Source organism: Lissotriton vulgaris, chromosome 4_1 (genome assembly GCF_964263255.1).
Source record: "Lissotriton vulgaris chromosome 4_1, aLisVul1.2, whole genome shotgun sequence".
NCBI classification, from domain to species: Eukaryota; Metazoa; Chordata; class Amphibia; order Caudata; family Salamandridae; genus Lissotriton; species Lissotriton vulgaris.
The window spans coordinates 1,771,990,024-1,772,014,769 of NC_141691.1; the positions used below are offsets into that span (position 1 = coordinate 1,771,990,024).

The 24,746-nt window shown below is 42.6% G+C and overlaps 1 protein-coding gene across 2 annotated transcripts in view; it reads left to right on the forward strand.

The window, feature by feature from the left end:
• Positions 1 to 24,746, forward strand: part of RIMS2 (regulating synaptic membrane exocytosis 2) — a 1,859,827-nt gene that overhangs the window by 1,638,821 nt on the left and 196,260 nt on the right. For both annotated transcript variants that reach the window (XM_086966100.1, XM_086966101.1), the window contains one exon: positions 6,505 to 6,671. In XM_086966100.1, coding sequence (XP_086822226.1) covers positions 6,505 to 6,671 — 167 coding nt within the window. The remainder of the gene's footprint in view (positions 1 to 6,504; positions 6,672 to 24,746) is intronic.

The following is a 24,746-nucleotide window of genomic DNA, read 5'->3' on the forward strand; positions in this document are numbered from 1 at the left end:
ACAACAATATGGGAAGTAAATAGAAAATCACCAACTCTATGATGATACCAGCGATCGGCATGATGCCAACCATGGGACTGGAGATGATAGGGGACTAAAGAAAAGTCACTAAAAACAATCATATACGGAAAGACCTCGAACAGCTAGACAATATAATTAGTCAAGCCTACCTCGGATCATTGTATACTTGTGTTTAAACATTTACCGTACCTTATTTATTTTTATTTTTACATTATCTTCCTTCATCAACCCTGTGTGGAAGTATAACTAACTAATTGCTTTACTGTCCTCTCGATATATTATATAAGACTTGTTTAACGTGTTTAACCTATTTCATGTTTTGTTAAGCTCTATGATACCCAAGGGTCTTGTTAGCGCTATAGAAAACTTTCAATAAATAAATAAATAATGTATGGCACTAGACTCTGTCACTCCAGTGTGTGCCATCACATTCAACGTTATTCTACTCTACACTATTCCACTGCTCACTGCTCCACTGTATGCCACTCCACTCTACAACACTCCACCTTACACCACTACAGTCAATCCTATTCCTCTCTATGACATTACACCATACGCCACTCCAGTGTACAACCCTCCACTGTATGCAACTCCATTCTATGCTATTTCACTGGCTTCAACTCCACTCTGGCACATCTGACGGTCCAAACTATCGGACCAGAACGGTGGCCGACGCTTCATTCTTTGGGCGTGGCAAAATATTTGTTATGGGCGCACACCGCAGAGACTGCAAACCATCAGTGGCGGTACCATTGGACTGATCAGATTAAACGCTTGAGAGCTGCTGATCACATGCTTTTAAATATAAGGATAAATCAACAAGCCGACTAAGATAACCAATTTTTGACGATTCAAGTCTTATGAGCCTGTAAATATTAGCGGAAGAGAATTGAGAACTATAGGACCCTACATTTCGTCCTGGCCACATTATATCAATCAGAGGAGCTGCAAGTTACAGCTAATACAGGGATCGAAAGTATATCTAGCCTTGGAGACAGCATAAAGTGATTGTCTTGAAAAAGATGGTGTAATCAGAAAAGAACCATCGAAACGCGTCGAAGCAACGTACAGTACAATCCTACGGATATTTCTATTTTTTCCGAATGCAAATTATTTGAATGTATTAGCAACTTTGTCTCAGAGAGAAATTTGGATGTACACACAGCAATTGATAATTTTTATGTCATATAGTTTGTTTCAGTCTGTCCCAATTATGCTGTCCATAATTATGTTTCATGAATTATTGTAAGTTTGAGGATATTGTCGTTGTTTATGTGATTCTATATTTTGCAAATTGTTTATTGTGCATTTATGATGTTTTTTATTATGTGATTTTAATAAATAATACATGTTTGTGAATTTCAACTTTCTGTGGTAAATAATTGTAATTATGGATCAAGGGAATACATGCTTTTTATTCTTGGTAGTGTACCTTATTTCCCTTGACTAGTTAAGGGGTACCTCTCTTCGCTTTGAACTACATTCTATGCTACTGCACTCTGACACTCTATTCTGCGACACTCCACTCTATACATCACTAAAATGTAAGTCATTCCTCTCTAGACACTCCAATGTGCGCCATTCGATTCTACACAACTCTAGTGTACTCTATTCCACACTACACTACACCACTACACTCTATCCAAACCAATTCTACACTATTCCACTGTACACCACTACACTCTGCCATACTCCACTGTGCAGAACTTTACTGTACTGCATTTCATTTCATCCCTCTCCAGTCTACGTCACTCCACGCCTCTGTCCACTATTCCACTGTACATACCTTACTCTGTGCGAATCCACTATACTCTCTTCCACTGTACACAACTACACTCTACGTTGCTACACTTTATGCTATTCCACTGTCCACCACTCCACTCTACGCCACTTTACAATATTGTATTCCACTGTACACCACTATACTTTACGCTACTCCACTCTACACTATTCCACTCTACAACACTACACTCTATGCCACTCCGCAATCGACACCACTCCACTATACGCTACTCTACTACACTGTACTCCACTGTTTGCCACTCTCTGGCAATCCATGCTATGCTGTTTCAGTGTGTAGGACTCCATTGTACACTGTACTCCAATCCACTACACTTTAGACCACTGCACTACATGCTATTCCACTCTACTACAATCCACTCTTAGCCACTCCACTCTATGCTGTTCCACTGAATGCCACTCCAGTCTACACTATAAGCCACTCCCCTGTATGGTATTTCACGGTATGGCATTCCATTATACGCTAATACACTGCATGCCACTCTAGTGTAATACAATCCATCCCACTCCCCTCTACACCACTGTATTGTACAGCATCCCACTGTTTGCCACTAGACTCTATGCTGTTCCAATGTATGCCAGTCCACTTTAAACCACTGCAGTGTATGCCAGTCCACTATGCACTATTCTAGTGTATACCACTCCACTCTTTGGCACTCCACTCCACACTACTTCATTATATGCTATGCCACTCCACTCTACACTATTACACTGTACACCACTACACTCTACAGAACTGATATCTACCCTACTCCATTCTATGCTAATCGATTCTATGCTACAGCACTCTACGCAACTCCAGTGTTAGGTGCTCCCATATACTCTACTCAGCTGTGCAGTACTTCACTCTGTGCCACTCTATTATATGCTGTTCCAATCTATGCTACTCCACTCTATACCTTCTACGCTATTTGATTGTACGCCACTCCACTCTACACCACTACACTGAACGCTATTCCACTATGCACCACTCCTTTGCATGTTACTCCATTGCATACTGCTCCACTCTATGGCACTTCCACTTTATGCCACCAAGATTTACACAGTTCCACTCTATGCTACTCCACTCCACTCTACACTATTAGACTGTAAACAACTCCACTGTAACCCTCTCCACTCTACAGCACACCACCCTACACTATTACACTCTGCACCACTGATATCTACCCTACTCCACTCTATGCTAATCCATTCTATGCTTCAGCACTCTAGGCAACTCCAGTGTTAGGCGCTCCCATTTACTCTACTTAGCTGTGCAGCACTTCACTCTGTGCCACTCTATTATATGCTGTTCCAATGTACGCTACTCCACTCTATACCCTCTACGCTATTTAATTGTATGCCACTCCACTCTACTACACTGAACGCTATTCCACTATGCACCACTCCTTTGTATGTTACTCCATTGCATACTGCTCCACTCTATGGCACCTCCACTTTATGCCACCAAGCTTTACGGAGTTCCACTCTATGCTACTCCACTCTACACCACTCCACTCTACACTATTAGACTGTAAACAACTCCACTGTAACCCTCCCCACTCTACAGCACACCACTCTACACTATTACACTCTGCACCAATGAAATCTGCGCCACTCCACTCTTCGACCCTCCAGTCCACGCCACTTTGCAACACTTTACTCTACCCACTCCACTATACGCAAATCTACTCAACGCCACTCCACGCCACTGTACTGTACCCTATTCCACTGTATGCCACTCTACTGTATGCCACTCCACTCCTCTGTACAGCACTAAACTTTACCTCACTCAGGTCTATGCCATGCTACGCCAATCCATTTTACGCCACTCTACTCAACGCTATTTCACTCAACACCACTCTGCTCTATGCCACTCCACTAAAGTTTTCCACTATTTGCCACTGCACTATACCAGCTGCGGCCGGTAGTGGGAGTACCGGCCGGACGGTGATGTGGGGAGGGGGAGGGGGAGGGGGAGGGGGAGGGTGAGAGGTAGTAATGTATGGATTACGGACTTTAATAGGTAAGTGAACATATAGATACATAAAACGAATTTCGCTGCGCGCACTGCATCGCATTTCGTGATGCAGTGCATGCAACGAAATTTGTTTTATGTATTTATATGTTTACTTACCTGTTAAAGTCCGTAATCCATACATTACTACCCACCACCCTGCCCCTCCCCCTCCCCACGTCACCGCCCGGCCGGTACTCCCACTACCGGCCCCGGCTGCACTATACTATACTCAATTGTATGCCCCTCCACTCTACTCCACTACATTCTATTCCACTGCACACATCACAGCACTGTACGACACTACCCTCTGACATTGTACTCCACAATACTGTACCACATGCCACTCAACAGCACTCAGCTGAATCACAATAGACAATATGATTTGAAACACATTTTTATTATAATAAAATCCATTTAAATGTAATGGAAATAAACAAAGGTTTAAACTAAGTTATAGTTAGGAAAAAGTTATTTACCCTTTCTATACAAACCAAACTTTCCACAGGGAAATTTTTCAAATCTGATGACAAATGGTCCACAAGGTTAAAATGATTGGCTACAGGCGCGTCAAGATTTTAGTAATCATTGCTGATTTGTTATTCCTGAATAGTGCACAGAGCGAATTCACTGTTTGACCTATGTATTGGGTTTTTTCAGCTTTGGCGTTAGCATTAAATCACATAAATAATGCATGTTGACCGACATGTAAGATGCTGCTTATGCAATAGGTTTTTTTTGTAACAGAACTTGCTACTGATACTTGTGAAAGGTATTCACACGTGATTCACCTTTTAGAATCACAGCAAAGAACCCGTGCATGTGTTACAACTTGCATAGCTTCAAATCTCACAATATTAGCTCATAAATAAGTGAAGACTGCCACCTCCCAGTACTTATTACATATACATTTTCTGCCATGACGACTACTAGTTGGCCTTCCTGGGTTTTCTTTTGAATCTAGCCAAAGGCACTCTCCCAACCCAATAGAAAGACACTAAGCATTGATTTATACCCATCACTAGGATAACTGCACAGTGCATATACTAATAGGTCATAGGTTTATATTTCTTAAAGTAAGGAGGCCCTTTGAAGTGATCCAGGAAGACTACAGGGACTGTCATGAATAATTGTTAACTAATCTACAAAGTGACCCAAGATTGTATTTGCCATTGCAGTGCTTTTGCAGGTTATTAAATGCAGTCATCTTGCAGCAATTTCATGATACGCCTGAATCACGCTTCCAAATGTACATAATGAACATTGTCTTTCCTAGTTCGTAATCCTTTTCCTTTATGGTTTCTATCAGTGAAAACCCTTATAAAAGACCATATTTAAAGGTGAAGGTTTAACCTTTTACTGTCCTTTTCGATGCCTGGCATATTGGCCAAACTACTGTAAATAAACTTATAGCTATATGGCCATAGCTACCTTCCTGGATTCATAGACTCTATCTCTTCTGATTGTTTCGAACACCTGCTTGGTGGCTACAGCCAATGTGGAATTCAGTTGCCATTTACCACGAGTGAGTAGAAAAGCCACAAATAGATTTGTAAAGAGGTAGGTGGAGGTAGGAGCCCAGGAGTTCGAAGGGACATTGGAGGTGCTCTGTGTGTGGCAGTAACTTTCTGGATCTTTCGTACAAATAGATGGCTATTGTTTTGATAATCAGAATGCTAGATAGGGTTTTCTGGCAGGGTTAACCCCACAGGTTTGAGGTAAGATGAGGAAATGGAAAGGAGTGGATGTGTTAATATGTACATTCCAAGATAATATAAAGGTAAAACGGGGGAGATTGATCAATTGATTCTACTATTACATTAGCTAAGGGTGGGGGAGAGTTTACTATGATCCTGGGTATAGTGGAGATTTGTGAGGATCTAATGTGGGCTAAGTGAAGGTTGTAAACATTTGTTGGGGGTTAATGGCAGGATCTGTGAATTGGCTCTGGCTAATTTTATGAAACACACAAAAGGTGATGGGAGGAATGCTTGCAAGTAGTCTATCTGCTGGCAGTCACCTGGAGTCTCATTTAAACCTATTGTCCCTTTGCCAAACATGCCTCCTTAGATTTGACTCAACCATATGCAAATCAGTCTTGATCCTGCTTCAATAGGAACAATCTATCTCAAGCTGCCAAGCCAGATCCTTTCTGAACTGTAACACAAGCATCCAAAGAACGGTTTCAGCCTGATTGGGCCTCTTCAGTTGGTGCAGCTTAGTTCCAGTAGCACGGTGAGCATGGTACTCATGTCGAGGCTTACCCTTGCCATTTGGGGCATCTACATCTACCACACAAAATGTGTTTGTTGGAATGCGTGCATTTTATCTAATCGCTGGCACTTGGGTAGTATTCCAATACATTATTCTTTTGCCCACCATGCCACTTCTGATTAGGATCAGCTATATGCAAATCATACTTATGTCCATAAAATAGTAAGAACGTAATAAGCAACGATTGAAACTATTGTTATTTTCTTATCATTGCCACAAGATTAGAAAATTGAAACAATCGTTGATTTTGTGAAAGGCTGTTATCTTTATTTTGGGATTTCCCATTATCCATTGTGCCTCTCCTCTGAAAATGCATGCCCCGTCTCAATCTTTGTGCAGCCATTGTGCTCGATTGGTGCACATTTAATTATTTCTCTGATAGCTTATTTGTTTGTTTGTTTGTGCGTTTACAGTATCGCTCTGGAAGGGAACTGCAGCGAGACAATGTTTCGAACAAGTCTTCAGACAGTGATGTGAGTGATGTGTCCGCTGTATCCAGGACGAGCAGTGCTTCGCGTTTTAGCAGTACGAGCTACATGTCCGTGCAGTCGGAGCGGCCGAGAGGGAACCGAAAAATTAGGTAAGTAGTAAAGACCTCAGAATTGTCACTATTCCTTTTATTTAGCCTGCAAACAGTCTGATGTATTTTTTAGATGCATTTCGATAAGAAGTATCATTACACTTCTATTGTATTGGACATGTGCATGGACCAGTTTGTTGCGAAAAAAACCTGCCAGTTCTTAAGGAAGTTTAGGCTTTTGGTAAATAAAGAAATATTTTAAGTGATATAGAGCATTGATATGAAATTAAATATTTGTTGCTTTGCAATTCAGGAGTAAATATGAATAACGTTCCCTCTCACGCTAAAAGGTGAGAGCCTGGTGACCTTCTCAGATGGCTGTAAAAGGCCCCGTTTTCCGTTTAACCGATGATGCGCATTGTATGATAATTTATAGCAAAAATATTAGAAATCATGAAATCCCAAATAAATTCGTCCTTTAAGGCTTATCCCTGGAAGAATTAAGGAAAGGGTAAAGAAAGATTAGGGAGATTCCTGTTGAAAAGTATTTCCAAATGCAGAAGAAAAGAGCACAGTTGCTACAGTATTCAGAATGCTGGTAGGTATATGTTAATCTACAGAACGGTGTGGTTTAAGGGTAATTCACCAGTTGAACTAAACCCCATGAAGCCATTTAAAAGACTACGGTAAGCATGTGAAAAGCAACCGGTTAGCTTCCCATGCAAGAATATACTGTTGAATTTATAAAATGGGTGCACAAGTACGTTTTATGAAAAATACTTGGCAAAAAGAACATTTGTTTATTTAAAAAAAAAATGTAAAGGCCCTGAGAAATTGGAATCAGTATCTAGGGCCAAAATAAGACGGACATATGTCTAATGACTCATGGACAAGATATATCGCAGTTCTGAAGTATGCAGGTTTTTGTCTTCCAACATTTTTAAAGGATTTTCCCAAATTAAGTTACACGGGCTTTTACTCTAATACTTAGTTTAGCATTCCACTAACACTGTTTAATTTTCTTGTTTGTGATAGGCACTTAGCTAACATGGGTGCTCAATGAATATGTCATTTTCAAAATAGCAAAGACGTGCCTAGGGACCAAGAACAAGGCTTGTAATATAGTATAGATTGTCAATATTCCCCCCCCAAACTATTTGTGACTCAGAGACCAGCGATGATAACATCAAGTAAATATTCTAAATGATCATTATGAACAGAGCCATTTGAATATTTAATATATTTGGGATTATGTCATTCCTCTGTATTTCATTACCATTTTTTTGTTTTTACTTTGAGTGCTCTTGTTAACATATTTTGGTTTTAATTTGAGTGCTGTGAAATGTGTTATGAATCAGTGTAACAAGTTGATGAGTTTTGTGTCTTTATTTTTTTCTGTATAAATGTTTTTTGTAATATTTTTAAACTTAGGTTTATAAGAGTTGTAAAGGGATTTAAATGCATGCATTTGGAATGTGATTATGGTTGATATTTCTATACAATTACAAATACTTTGTCTTAATAATGTGAAAACTCTAGACTGAAATGTGTTTATTAAAATTGCATTGCATGTATTGCTATTAATTTAATGCAATTTTTGCTGGGGAGGAACAGAGCACCATATCGTATAGCTGGGGTAGTGTAGATTAGTGTGGGGCTGGGAGGGGGGAGGGGGAGATTCAATTTAAGATGTTTTACTTCCAGGAAACACCTTAGTATGCACATTCCACTTTTTAAAAAATATATATTTTTCATTAACGTTGTGAGACACAGGGAGATTACATAATTTTCTCCAGGATCACAGGAATTTTAAGTGTCTGAATCAAGATTAGAACTATTGTCACCGTGCCCCAAAGGCAGCAACAAAACCACCACGATATTTCTCCTCCGTCAGTGTTGGCCTTCTTTTTTGATGCACAGAGATAAAAAGGTCTTTAATAAATCTTAATGGGGTTTTCTAACCACTTACAGTGAAATCATTTATTCGGAAATTTTCTAGGGTGAGGAATCAAGATTAGAACTATTGTCACCCTACTCCAAAGGCAGCAACATAACCACCACAATATTTGTCCTCCCTCAGTGTTGGCCTACTTTTTTGATGCACAGAGATTTAAAAAGGAATTGTATAAAGCTTAATGGGGTTTTCTAACCACTTACAGTGAAATCATTAATTCAAAAGTTTTCTAGGGTGAAGAATGCTAGCTGGATGATATTTCATTGTCTAAAATGGTCTTCCAGGCTGGGTCCATAGAGTAGTCAAGATTTGTTTAGAGGCCATGTTTTCAATATTGATCTTGAGCAAAGTCATTCAGAGTTCTCAATTAGTGGCCATGGAAATGAACATATTGTAATAATTGGCAATCTACAGCAGAATTTACCTCGAAAATGGTGCTGTACATATGGCTAAACAGCACTTACTTATTAGTGCTGTTGAAAGACTACTCTGGTGTCACTTCATAACTCTTGCAAAATATATTCATCACTAATCACGAAGGCAGGGACAGCCTCTAGAAAGGTTACTGAAGAATGATGTAAAGTTGGCAAGCATTCACTTATTTGTTTATATTTGGGTTATGATCCCGCCTTAATGTGCATGTGTATTTTTCATGTCTTTCTTTTAACATTTCCTTTTCTTTCTTTCTGTTTGCATGCCTTCCATCTTTTGTTGTCATCAGAATGTCACGGGAGATAAGTGAAAAAGCAGTGGGAGGGAAGGAAGGGGAAGTTCTACCAGAAGAGGAGGAGGAAGAGGAGGAGGAGGTGGAAGAGAAAGGTGTAAAGGAAGAGGTGAAGGAAGTAAGGGTTAATGAAAAAAGGGAGAGCGAAGGGCAGGGAATCAAAGAGAACTGCGGTAAAGAGGAAAACAAAGAATCAGGAGGAGATGGAAGCCCCCAGCATAAAAAAGATGAGGAGGGCAAAGAGAAAAGACGGAGGAGCAAAGATGATTTACAAAGGAGATTCTCAGAAACGGATGTCAGGTAAAATATATTTCTTTTCGAAGGTAGTATAGAACTGCAGTTGATTCCTCATATAAGAACATCCTTGAGGAACTATCGACATAAACACATGGGGAATAGATTCAGTTCCCCGGGAAATTGCTTTCGTGATTTAGGAACTTGTCATAGTTCTTTATGGAGTTCTTATCAGGGGCTCTTCTCTAGTTCTCATACGTGCTGTGACTGATCCTGAAAGCCTCCCCTTGTGTGTTGCCTATGCTGGTAGTCTCCGCTCTATGTACCTACATCTTATAGATGAAACCGTCTTTGTGTGTGTGTATTAGTTTAACCTGATGGTACATATGTATTGTCCGAAGCCACACATTCCCTTCTCACAAACTTTACAGTTATTTACTTTGTGCCTGGTACACGAAGATTTTGTTGTGAGTGGACGTGATTTACTCTTGTGGTTCTACAGGCTTACTCCTAAATTTTAGGAGTAAACCTGGATTACTCCTAGTTTCCCCCAGGTATAACAAATGTATTCTGTTTAGAGATTAGCTAAAGTTTATCTTTCATGCGGTGTAAAAGAAATTTGAGATCAGAGATATGAAGCTCTTGACTTGGAGCTAAAGGAAATTTGAAATGAGCAATGTTAGTAAATTCCATAATTGTTCTGGCAGGGGTAGGGAACTGGACTCTGAAAGACAGATGCATTAATCTCAGTCATTTAAATTGGTCGGTAAATCACCCAGATCTTTACAATAGTTCCAATGACATCAATGTATAGGTGTCATATACTGCAGCCACATTTAGGCTTGAGACTTTGTGGATACATGTCTATAACTTGTTTACAGTAGTGAGCCTCAAGATTACTATTAAAATTAGTAACAACAAACTCATTGTGCATTGGGATTATTCATTTGCATACATCCTGTTGCCGGTTCATTTCTTACATGTCGAATATTTATATTCTCAATATGTTTAATGCACCCTGTAGCAACTTGCATGTATGTGCATATATTCATGCAACAATGCAGTGTGGATATTGATAACGGGAAAATATCCAGTTTGCACACCAGTCATGCAGGCTTTCTCTTATAGTTCTCTGAAGCTGCCCACCTCCCATTCTGTATACTACTACTGAAGAATATTGGAAGATTGGCAACCTGCATATAGTATATGGGGATGGTTATACTACTTACAAACATGTATCTACAAATCCCTATGCCTTATTGTGCCTGCAGTATATGGAGTTTGTGCTTTCTTTGACGACATTGGGAGTATCGCAAATGGCCATTGTTACCAAGTGCCAATTGCCAATTTAAAAGACTAAGATTAAATCATGTGTTTTTCAGGGTACAGTTTGCTATCTCTGCTCAGTTGATCCTTATTGGAGCCCACCAGCACTGATTTCTAGGGACCAGCATTTATTTTTAGTCAACATAATTTAATGCAGCGCAAGAGAGAGAAAACGTAAAAGGGGAAGGAAGGATGAAGAGAAAGACGGAAAAGATGCACCAAAGCGAGAAATCGGGAATGAATCAGACAAGAGAAAGGGAGTGTCTGGTGGTGAAGTAAAGACTGTGCACATTTGGTATTCAGCTCCCTGACCGTCGATTGTGCTGGCTGTGGGCTTCTGTATGGAATATGCTAACATTGCACTAATGGCTGAAATCATCAGCTATGTGCTGCGAGTTGGCCAACAAAGAACAGTGCCCATAATTCCAGATTTCCCTTTGCCCCATTTTCTCGAACTCAAGGCCACTTTAAGATCACATTTTAAAAATCTCATGAAAGATAAACTTTAGCTAATCTCCAAGCAATATAATATTTGTACATGTTTAAAAACAGATTGGCATGTATACCTAGATGTAAGATAACGTTAGAAGCATCAGATTTACCAAGAAGAAATGTTACCTGCGAAACAGTGTATTACCTGACATTCATAAGCTAAAATAATTTATATGTATAAACCTGATCAAAATAATCTTTTTTATAACATATTTTAGATGATTTTCCATACATGCAGTTAAGATATATAACATGTTAATAAAACAACAAAGGCACTCCAGCTCCCCTCCTGCATACCCTACCACCAACCCATGACCCAACCCGTAATTGTTCATCTCAATCGGAGCGTAGGCTTTCAACTACGAACCCCTATATAAGCGAATTTCAATGTCCAACCCTTCTGCGAGAATTCCGTGGCCTGAGAAGGACTCCCCTGTGCTCCGCTCATGCTACCATATCATTGCATACTTTTCAGGGCCACCACTGGCCTAATACACTGGAGAGCCAGGCTTGGCTCCAGTTATAGGTTGCCACACACAGTCCTGTGAAGACTCGCAGCAAAGGCTTGAATTCCTGATTGCAAAGTCGAGTTGAAACGTCGACGCTTTCTAATTGATCAAGACCTGTACCTACAGTCTTTATTGTCCCTCCATTGTATACTGCATTGAGTGCACATTGAAATTGACAGAATTAAGTGTAAATCATTGATGGACAGGCTTGGATTAACTGGTCTTCATTACCAGCAATTGTAAATAACAAATTTAATACCTTTTACTCTGTGATTCACCCCTTCACTACCCAACTCCACCACTTTCCTATCCTTTTCCCTCTCCTTTTGCGCGCAACCTATGTTTATTGTAACAAATAATCCTGATTTGCTCTAGTCAAGTCAATAAAACTTTATTTCGGTTTAATTTGTAAACCACAAAAGTACAATACAGCAATCCCAAAAAATCATTAATTAAAATCAGATCAAGATATAAATCCTTAAAAGGGCACAATAGTACATAACTAGCAGCAAATATAGCAACACAGGATATTCTAAAGTGATTAGTGAATGTGCAAAAAGGATAAAATAATTATTTACAAATCCAAGCATTTTTCTGTACTTTACAATTGATTTCAGGAATTCTAATACAAAAAGAATACTGTCACTGTGTAATAATTGTAGGTACATCATGGCTGGTCTGATTTGGTAAAAGTTCAATTTCTTTAAAAGCGGGACCAGATAGCGTTTCCGGGGAAATTCATAAAATGTACATAAAAACATAAAATGCAGCATATCCTGCCAAGACTTTCCGTCGCAGCCGAAGGAGCTTTTACTTTAGTAAAAAATTATTGATTGTGGCCTAACAAGCAGATAATAAAAAAGATTCATTCGGAATCTAGTTAATAAAAAATTATCATACGAGGTCAGCAAGCCCGTTAAATAAGGTTCAATTAAAGAAGTCGTTTTTAACATAACATATGTTCTAACACTCGGTTTCTGCACCTCAATGGCTTCCCTCGATATTCTCCTTTCCGAGAGGAATGCCATCTTAGTTGCTTCCACGTCCTTTATGGTAATACAGTCAGGGGTTTCAAATGGCTCACTCCGCCCTAGGCTCAGAAAACTTTTCTGCAAATAGTTCAGCCAGGGTATAGCAGATGAGTTGTCCAATGACATACAATCTTTTAAAATCATATGCGTCAGCGGGATATCGGGGTTTAACCAAACTTTTAACCAGCAAGACAGTGTGTGAATTAAGAAAATATCACTGACGTACTGGACCCCCAGTTCTTTGTGGGCGGCCAAGTTAGGCGCACTTTGTGGGAGACAAAGTAATCATTTTAAAAACTTGTTCTCCATGGTCTGTAGGTGCTCTCCCTTAATATACCCCCAAATTTCGCTGCCGTATGTTGCAGTGGCTACAGATTTAGCAGTATATAATTGCAACATTGCTCCAGTAGGCTTTTTCCCCAATTTAGATGCAAAAGTAAAAAGTGAGGCGTTCACCCTTGCAACAGCCCCTTTCTTTTTTAACACGTGTGGGCCCCACTTTAGTTTGTTATCAAATAGGACACCAAGATAGGAAAAAGTGCTAGTTGTGGGGATTGTTGCACCACCAACATTAAATTGGAAATTACGTCTGGGTGGTTTTCCTACTTGCATGATATACGATTTAGAATTGTTTATGGTTAAGTCCCTGTCTGACATAAAGGACTGAAAAGCGTTTAAAAGAGCTTGTAGGCCTCTTTCGGTCCTGGATACGAGGACCGCGTCGTCCGCGTATAATAGGACCGGAATACCCCAATGTCCTACTCTGGGGCAGTTGGCACCCACCTCCTGTAAAATGCTATCTAGATCGTTAATATAAAAATTTAACAAAAAGGGAGCCAAAATACATCCTTGACGGACTCCCCTCTTGATATTAAAATCCTTTGTCACACTCAAATCACGGGAAAATCTAACATTTGCTCTGGTGTGTCTATGTAGATCATCAAGAAAATTCACAATGCCTATGTCAACCCCCTTAGCCCTCATGGACCGCCACAGCTTCTGTCTGTTTACACAGTCAAAGGCTGAGGACAGGTCCATGAAGGCAAGGTGTACAGTTCCCTTGTAAGCTACTGTGTATTTACTTAAAATTAAAAGGAGATTAAGACATTGCGTTGTCGTAGAGCGTCCCCTGCAGAAGCCATACTGAGAGACAGACATGATGTTATGGTCTTCCAACCACGAAGTAAGCCTCTGCAGGAGAACCCTTCCCATAACTTTTACCATAGAATCTAAAAGTGAGATGGGTCTGTAGCAATGTGGACTGCCCTTATCCCCTTTTTTAAAAACAGGTACAATAGTGGAGACCCCCCAGGACTGTGCGCATCCATTGTGAATCGCAGCATTAAAGACAGACTCAAGAATTGGAGCCCAAAAGGAGGGATCAGATTTATATAGGTCACGGGTAATTCCACCAGGTCCGGGTGCTTTCCCGGCTGTTAAACCTAAAATTCCTTTGTGGAATTCACCCCTACCGATAGTGATTTTATCATCATTAAGATCAAATGCCAAACTACCATGGTCATCTAAGGGGGAATCGTACATGAGCTCAAAATGAGCCTCCCAAGCGTCCTTAGCTACATAACATTCAAGACCATCTCCTGATTCCTGGACAAGGAATGTTTTTTTTACTAATCCCCAGAATTTAGAACTGTTCTTAAGAGTTTCAGGGGCTAGCAACTCATTCCATGCCTCATTCCTTAGGGTCTCCTTGCCCATAACTATTGCTTTTTTTAAATCTTTGCGACAACCCGTTACTTCAGCTTGCACCCTTGGTTTTGAGGCTAAAGCTGCCCTTAAATTTCGTGCTGATTTTGAACAGTTCTCATCAAACCATTCAGGTCACCCATTACATTGCTGTTTAATTGGTACAGACAATAATTCCGTGACCCTTTCAGAGATTATCTGGAAAGTTGCCAGTACCTTGGAGTGTTCTTGCTCCCCATTGTGCAAATGTCAATTTCTTCAGCGCACACTGTTTTAATATTATTATAAAACAACTCAGGGGCAACTTGGGTCCATCCAAGTCTGCACTTGCCATCCGATGTACACACTTGTCCCTGGTTTGTGCTTGATCCTATCTTTGAAACCCAGGGACCTGTTAGATGTAAGGACAGGGTATTGCGATCACTGAATTCATACTCCTCAATTCGAAAACATTCCACAAAGGACTGCATAGGGGACGAAACCAGCATAAAGTCAATGAATGTCCCCTTCCCATGGCCCTTAAACGAAGGCACTTTAAATATTGTATAAGGGTCAGTTAAGGCCATGGTAGATGTTAGGTCAAAATCATTACCCATATCATTGAGCAGTTCCCCCTCTATCGAGTGCTCAAAGTGAAAACCTTGAATTCGGGAGCAATTCAAGCGAGAAATACACACAGTCATGGGGTTACCACAAGGGTGAACATTAAAATCGCCCACAACCATAAGGTTGTGAAGACTGTGACTCATGGACTTATTAATAAAAACAGTCAAAGCAGTTAAATGACTAGAATCCAATGGTAAAGTGGGTGAATTGTAAAAGTTTATCAGACCAACCGTGCAGCTCCCTTTTGTTAATGTTAAAGCAAGAATTCCCAGGTTGGAGGTAGTGATTACACGTACTCTGCATGCCAAAGCTACAGAGACGTAAATAACCAAACCCCCCTTGGATCTGCCCCTGATAGAATCAGTGGCTGGCCCAAAGTGTGCCACATATCCTTCCAAATGGAGTTCACAGTCAATCGACCAGGTTTCCTGTAAACAAATATTCAAAAATTGTTTGATGTAGGCAGTCTAGCTAGGATTAGTTAATTTAGCAGCTAATCCTGCAATGTTCCATGAAATGAGATTATTTAGGCCTCCCGCAAGTGTTTCAGCCGTCCCAGTGCCTGAGACATCCGGTCTCCCTCTGCCCAAGACACTGGCCTCTTCAAGTCAATCGCAAGACTCCAGACCAGACAGAATTTCATATCTGTTGTAAACCTGGAGTCTGTGTCTGTTGGGAATAGGATCACCAAGCATATTCTGTAAAGGCTGTGGGCAGCCTTGATCGTTAAAGGATCTTACACTAGACCAATCCCCTGACCGCCAATTTTTCTCATGAGCAAATCTTCCTGGGTACCTCCATGATGCTGGTCTATAGAAAATCTCAAAGGTAATAGTTTGACTTCTGTGCCCTGCATCAATTTTAACCGGGGTCCTCTTAGTAACAATCGGCCCACAGTTTGAGGATTATCAAAGTTAATAATAATGCAGTCCCCACTCCCTGTCTTATTTGAGCTACCAATCCAATTTACCCTGCGCACCATTATTATGTTATTAATGGCGTTTACTCCCTCAGGGGTGTTTTGACTAAGCCAGAAAGTTGTTTTATTGAGCAGCTGATCATAACTTTCAATCACTCCTAGCGATAGGGCAGGGACTTGGCTTAAAATAACCACATAGGAATAGGCCTCTGGCGGGAGATCTATAACCGTGGGTCTATGCGTCTGACGAGAATCCTCAACAGGCCTCTGATCTAGGTCTGGAGTAGAGGGTTTTCTCCTATTCACTACAGAGTGCACTGAGGGTGTAAGCATGGGCGAATTTTGCGAATTGGCAATTCCCGAATTTGCGGATTTGCGAATTGGCAATCCGCAAAATTCGCGAATTCGCGCAAATTTGCGGATTTTTTAATTTTTGCGTGTTCGCGAGGCGCTTTGTGTGTTCGCGGGTGTTCGCGAGGCGCTTTGCAATTTTGCGGGGGGGGGGGTTTGCCTGCTTAATCACTGCCCCCCTCTCGTTTTTTATGCCCATCTGCCCTCTGTACCACTTGTTTCTGTGCCCTTCTGCCCTCTGCCCCACTCATTTTTTGTCCCCTTCTGCCCTCTGTCCCACTTTTGTGCCCTTCTGCCCTCAGCCCCACTTAGAATGGCGCCGGCAAGCTGCCAGCGCCATTCTAAAATAGCTAGAAATAGCTTCAATAGGAAGCACTAATAGATAAAGTAAAGCAGGTGCTCCAGTTGAAGGTCAAATTAAGTTACATAATCATTAATCACCCCAAGTTTGGGGTGATTAATGATTGTGTAACTGAATTTGAGCAGCGCCTGCTTTACTTTATCTATTAGAGCTTCCTGGTGAAGCTGACTTTTGTAACTATTTTAGAATGGCTCTGGCAGCTTGCTGGCGCCATTCTAAAAGAGTTACAAAAGTCAGCTTTAACTTTTGACCCAATCCGTTCCGTTCGCGGATTTTCGTTCGCAGATTTTGCGGGAAATTGGCGAATCTCGCGGATTGCGAAATTACCGGAAATCCGCGAGCAGAACGGATTTTCCGCTCATGCTTATGAGGGTGTGGTGTCTTGAAATTTTCCAGGCAGATTGCTGGTACTACTTTTAACAATTGGTCGAGTGCTGGTTGATGCTGGGTCTACCACTGTAACATTATTAACAGCTGTTCTTTGCATAGCACTTACAGGTCTGGGGTTAATGTTATGAGAGTCTCCTGTACCATTTGATGTCAAAAATTTAGCCAGTGAGGACTCCAAAGACTGTAACCTAGTCTCAACCCCACGCAATTTTAATTCGATGGGTTACAGCAGATGTTTGACCATGCCTTCCAATTTCCCCCAAAAATCCTCCTCTCCAACCTCAATACTCAGCATAACCCCGTCATTTTGGTCAGTATTGGATCGGTCTCTACGATCCCCCTTTTCCATAGCATGCACATCCACTGTTACTATCCCTTTGCTTCTAGATCCTATGTGACCCCGCTTCTGTACCCTAGTTGTTTTTTTAAATGGCACTAGATTTTTTAGGGCAAGTGGTAGCCATTTTTTGCTTTTGTGATCTTCCCCGAAGTTCATACCTATCTGGACTAGGTATCAACTCTGGGGTCCCAAAGAGCGTAATGTCATTTGGTTGTGAAGGCTCAAACTCTACCTGGGGAGGCCTTACTTGAGCTGGGGGTGGAGTAAGTTGTGTCTGTGTGTCTAACAGAGCTGGAGTTGTAGATAACCTGCTATAGGCAGGGTCCAGGGATAATCTACGTTCAATCAGTATAATTTCATTATTAATGACTGATTCTGCCCTGGCAAAATGAGCATCTAAGGTCCCTACCACCCCAGATCCACCACCATCATTCCTTCTTGCCATTTTGTTAAACAATACCAATTAATTTTCGGGCTTAGTGGACAGGTAAATAGAAACAACTCTATACAATATGAAGTTAGCACCAAATACTCTAGATACCACCTTAATTCTGATATATTAACTATGCGAAAATCGGGTGCTCTATAACAAAAATTAGAGATAAAAGAAGAAAAACTGATTATATGCCTGTTACTTTGCAGGAACAATAAGATCTTGTTCCAATGGATTATTAAACTAACGGTTCAAAATTATGAATCATCAGGATAATATAGCAATTAAAAAGGCAAAAAGCCACAGGTACAGAGGTCCAAACTTCAACTTTCCACAGTCAACAAAGTTCACAGGACATGTCCTACTCACATGATGCCAAATACTGGGTCATAGAATGTACTCTGTTAGAGGGGTAGCCCAGCCCTGCCTCGTTCTGCCACAGACGGCCGCAGATGGCCCGCCCTTTGCCCGGGCTTATCCCAGGCGCCGCCCACGATGCGTGGGTGCGGGTGCGCTTTGAGGGCTGCGGCCGGCACAGTGATGATGTTGCTCCCGTAAGGTTTCCTGGGAGCTGTAGGCGCCAGTAGTGGAGCTGCGATGCCGTTCCCCTCACGGCGCTCTGCTCAATCGTTAAGCCGTTCCCCTCACGGCGCTGTGGCTGCTGGTGCAGCGAGGGACCTCCAACAAGTGGCCCAGAGGCAGCCGTTCCCCTCACGGCGTCAAGGTGTACAGGTGAGCGCGTCCCGCGATGCGTGGGTGTGGGCGCGCTTTGAGGGCTGGGGCCAGCGCGGTGATAACGTTGCTCCCGTAAGGTTTCCTGGGAGTTGTAGGCGACGGTAGTGGAGCCGTGATGCCGTTTCCCTCACGGCGCTGTGCTCAATCGTTAAGCCGTTCCCCTCACGACACTGTGGCTGCTGGTGCAGCGAGGGACCTCCAACAAATGGCCCAGAGGCAGCCGTTCCCCTCGCAGCGTCAAGGTGTACAGGTGAGCGCGTCTCCTGATTTGCTCTAAAAATAAACAAATTGTATTGAGTATACAGTTTTGTGCTTGTTTTGATGTGTGGTCTACTGAAATCGTATGGATGCATAAATATTGACATTGTGCATGCAGAAATTTCAGTCTTAGGTTATTGATTAACCGTGTTGTAATGATCTATACAACAGAAGTTCACAAATAATTTCTAAATTGTTGGTCACGGACCATTGTTTTCATTCCCGCATTGCACCCAGGCCCGTCTTGACTTTAGGGGCTACCCCATTGTCTATAATGAATAAAACAACAAAGGCACTCCATCTCCCAGCTCCCCTCCTGCATACCATACCACCAGCCCATGACCCAACCCGTAATTGTTCATCTCATTCGGAGCGTAGGCTTTCAACTTTGAACCCCTATATAAGTGAATTTCAATGTCCAACCCTTCTGCGAGAATTCCATGGCCTGAGAAGGACTCCCCTGTGCTCCGCCCACGCTACCATATCATTGCATACTTTTCAGGGCCACCACTGGCCTCATACACTAGTTGCTTCACATTCCTGGCTGGTCTTCCATTCTGTGACTGAAGGGGGTTGCATCTCCTTCTACTAACCCGCAATATCCCATTTAGCCACAGTGAGGCCTTGCAAAAGCAATGCCAACTTCGATCCATCAGCATTGGTGGTGATGTGAAGGAGAGTCATTTTAGGGTCATGAGGGATTGTGTATTCTATCACTCATCTTATGCAGGAGAGTATCCAATCCCAAATAAGGGTGCATTCTTGTACATCCCCATATTGTGTGTAGGTTGTCGCCCTCCTGTGTATTACGCCAGAGGTACGGGGTGACCCACATCTGTCGGAGCCTGTATTTCGAGAGGTAAGTTCTATGTAACTATTTTAATTAGATGAGGTGAAACCATGTGGCTATTGCGGGGTGCCTCGGAGATAATAGGACCTCCGCCCATTAATCGTCCTCGAAAGTACCTAGGTCATATTTCCAGGTGGCTCTCAGCCTCTCAAAGGTGTCCGGCATATGGCGTATTAGTGAACAACAGATCTGAGTTAGTTTGTGGTCTCCCAGTTCACAGGTCATATTTCCAGGTGGCTCTCAGCCTCTCAAAGGTGTCCGGCATATGGCGTATTAGTGAACAACAGATCTGAGTTAGTTTGTGGTCTCCCAGTTTACAGAGGAGTAACTTTGCTTCTTAAGGGTTGTATTCTGGGAGCTCCTTCAGCTCGGTGATATGGTAGGCCAGGGCATGCTATATCTGTATATGTCAATAAAATTGGCTATGATGTAAATTGTATTTAGTCTGTAGGATGCGATATATTTTGAGTGTTGTGCCCTCCATTAGGTCCCCCAGTGTGGAAATGCCTATCACGTCCCATTTATGGAAGCCTTCGAGTGTTGCCATATGATGTAAGATGGAACCTGCCCAAAGAGTTATCTGCCCAATAAGTTTGTTATCCCAGCCTATCGCTTGTAAAGTTATTATCCATGTTTGGACCACCACCTTTATTGCTGGGGCAGTGAGGGAGGCATTTTCCCTTAATACAGTAGATCTTTTAATGTGGTGCCCTGACGTGTCCATATCTCAGAAGCATAAGCTGGGTCAGGGACGGTGCATATTATATCAGAACTTATTAATAACCACTAATTTAGAGGCCCTACAATAGGACTCGATGTCCACAGCAGCAGTGCCTCTGTCATATGTGATTTGAAGCACTTGCTAAGTGCCATTTGTGAGGGATCTTGATCCCATAGAAAGCTGTGGAGAGTAGTCTATATTGTTCGGAAGAAGGCTCGTGGTAGCAAAATTATCCTTTTTTCCTCCTTACCGTTGTAATCAGATCTGTTATACTGCCTAGATACCTTTTCCCCCTGCTTAGCAGTATACAAACTATTGAAAGCCTAATTAACCTACATCTGCATAAATCTGTTTTATGTGACTATATTGAAACACACCATTATGTATTCATTATATCTGAGTACATGACATCATCTTGGGGTGAAGGCCCACTGACACCCTCCATAAGTCTTGTTGCAGGCAGTTTTAACAGTTGTTGTGAGAGCTTGTGTCATCAATACATCAAAAAGAAGTATAAGCAGTACAGAGAGTCCTGTTCAGCTATTCCAAGGCCTGTGAAGCATCAAGGACAACCAAAGTAATCTCCCTTGGAGTGAAGGACTCACTTCCCTGCATTTACAGGCACTGCAACTAAGTCGACTGTTCTGCAGATCCTGAGCTTCTCCTGACTTCGTGGGCTCTGCAACACAGGTGGTGGTTTTCCACAGCTCCCGAGGCCTGCTCAACCCTCTTGCCATGTTTGAGGCCAGTAACCTTTGTGGGGGTTGAAATAACCAAACCCCTGGGTACTGCAACCCCTTTACAGTTGCAAAGGCTTGTTGAAATTTTTGCCAGAAGATCTTTGGGCAATAAGTAGCCCCGCAACCTCGACCACCGCCAGGGACCAGAATCTGTGGCCACACCGCATCTTGTGCATCGTGGCCTGCCTCTTTTGTTGAGCTGCTTGAGGTCCTCTCGCAACTCCTGTGCCTTTGACCTTTGGGTCCATTTGAGGGTCACCTTTGTTTTCCTTGGGCTCCCCTGATTGCTGGAGGCCTGCCCTGACTTCCCTGCATGTGGTAAGTCTCCTGGACCTTTCTGGTCCCAACCGTGCACCTTCTAGAGTTCCTGGGTGGGCTACATTTGCAGAAGCTGTTGGTACTCCCGCCGGGCACCGACCCTTCAGCACTCCTTCGTGGGACAGCTCGTATCCAGGTCCTTGTTGTCCTCAGTGTCGCCTGGTCCTCACAGCTGCAGAGTCAAGATCATCACCATCTTCCCTGAAGCACCCAGAATTGGAGGGCATCCGTCTTCCGAGTCTCCTGGTCACCCCTGAGTGACATGGACATTGTCCCCTCTGCTTTTAGGTACTCCTTTTCAAGAATCCACGTTTGGATTCCTTCGGACTCTTTCTCTTCTTCCAGCAGCAGCACTTTCAACGGGGGTTTCCAATGCCACCTCACACCTATGCACCCGGCTTCCCGGGGATAGGTAACTTGGGTACCTCAGTATCCATGGGTGGGGTGGCTCTACAACCTTCTGTTTTCCATGCGGTTTCTTCAGGGTCCACTGGGAAGAGTCCCTAATCTTTAAAAATCCAACCACAATTTGCACATAGACTTGTACGGAACACACTGTCGTGTTCACACACTGCACACGCTCTTTGTGAGGTCCCTATCTACTTACCTTGGGTGGTTCTGTGTGTCCCCAGCAATTGTACATCCTCTCGACATTGTCCTGACTCTAGGTGTGGTACTTATGTCACTTTCTTAGTATATGGTTTAGTCCCCCCCTGGGGCCCACTGTGTATTAGTGCTATTTACTGTGATTTATTTGCTTACGTATTGTGTGCTTTGTGTTTATTTCTGTGTAGGAGATACTGTAACGTACTAGATAGTGTTATATAATAAATACATATTTTTATAAGTACTATGTGTGGTTCTCCTTTCATTTAATCTATACTCTAAGATTGCATTCTGGTAAAACAAGCTGCTTTACATTCCTTCAAGACTAAGCCTGAAGACTCCTCTCCACAGCTACCACTTGGATAGCGTTCTAAGGTTGTCAGAGACCTCTTAACTCACCATAAGGGTTTTCTGGACTGGTGCAAGGTGCCCACTTACATTAGTGGAAATCATATACCAGGCCAACTTCTCACTTTCCATCAACCTCATCTGTGGAGTTTCATAAGGGTCCTCGTCTATCACCATTCTGTTCAATGCCCACGTGACCCCAACATGTCAGCATCAAACGTGCCCACAAAATCAACATCACATCCAATGCTGACGAGTCTCAGCTCATGCTCTCCCTCCTCAACAAAACGCCAAACACCCATTTCTCCATCTGCATAACTGAAGTTGCCAGATGGATGAAAATCAAGTGCCCCAACCTCAAAAAAGAAAACACGGACGTAGTGATCTTCAGTATCGAGACCTTGCTCTGGGACTCCACCTGATGGCCTGCCAATTTTGGACCCACACTGCTCCTGGCAACCCACACAAAAAAAACCCTTGCATAGTAATCGACAACCAACTAACCATGATTGGCCAAATGAACGTAGTCTCTGTCTCCTCCTTCCGCACACTCAAGTTGCTCAAAAAGATCATCAAATAGCCATCTCAGCATTCACAGAACCGCCACCCAAGCCCTCATCACTAGCAATGCACTCTATACTGTAATCAACGGTCAACTGACCAAAAGGCTTCAGCCCATACAAACCTCAGCAGCCAGACTCTCCCTCACTTCTTCCTCACACACATCACCCTGCATCTCAAAGAGCTCCACTAGCTCCCAATCCCCAATCAAGCATTCCTCAAACTTCTCACTCACACATACAAAGTCTTACACACCATTGCCCCAATCAATGAATCAATCAGTCATTTGTTAAACGCACTACATGCCCGTGAAGGGGGGGTGGCGGTACTGATCGAACAGCCAGGTCTTTAGTATTCTCCTGAAGGTCAGCAGGTCTTGGGTCTGTCGTGGGCTCAGAGGGAGGGTGTTCCATGTCTTGGCGGCGAGGTAGGAGAAGGATCTCCCGCCGGTGGTTGTTCTTCGGATGCGCGGGACGGTGGCGAGAGAGAGGTTGGCGGAGCGTAGCTGGCGGTTGGGGGTGTAGAAGGAGAGCCGTCTGTTGAGGTAGGCTGGGCCCGTCTTGTGGAGTGCCTTGTGTGCGTGGATGAGGAGCTTGAAGGATATACTCTTGTTGACGGGTAACACATACCAGACACATCCGTTCAGCCGGACTCCTAATCACACACACTTCCCACATATGCAGAACAAGATCCGGCAGTCGTGACTTCTCTTACCTTGCTCCAAAAGCCTGAAATGACCTGTCCAGGCACATCAGAGTCTCCTACTCAGTTATTGAATTCTGCAAGAAACTGAAGACATAGCTCTTCACCATCCTCCAGCCCTGGATTGTCCAATACAGCTCCTGCTTCATTGTCAGGATACCCTGACGGGCAAATAGTGTGCAAGAAAAATACACATAACATAACATTTTCCCTAAAATACATTAAACCAATAAACTAGGGACTGTATAAAAATGATAACGAACATGTTCTAAACCACAAACCCCGACTGAGAACACAAATCAGGTCTGGCAATTTTATCGGACCAACCCTGGGGATAGAGGCGGCAATGGGCGAGGGTGCAATGTAAAAGCACTTCTGCTTAACTAAATTGGTCCCCTGCACTGCTGCATTTGTTACTGGGGGCTGCTATTTCAGCACTGCTTCAAAACCAGCCCCCACTTTCAACCTCCCAGGGAAATGCCTGTGCCCACTACCGCCAGTCTGGCCCTGACCCCAGGACAATCTGGGACAGGAAGCATAAAGACATAGTGCACCGGATACGGAAATTAGGACATTTTCCTGGTGTGAGATATATGTATGAAAAACCTACAAAACATTATCAAAGTGGTGCCTCGCCTCATTCTATTAGTGATGAGTTCACTTTGGAATTTCAGATGAAATTATCATGTTGGTTGGCAGTCGTCCACTGCTTGTTTTCAAAGAAACTTCACTGAAGTTGGTCCATAAATGCGTTCAATCAATCTACTTATGAAATGGGAGCAGCAAGTGGAAAAACAGATATTTAGAGAAAGCTTTGGAAATGTGCCCTCAATGTAGCTGCTATGGAAAGAAAACCTTTTTATGATTGTTACTAAATTCTAATTCAGCAACTCACTCCCTTTCATAAGCTGCTCACAAAACA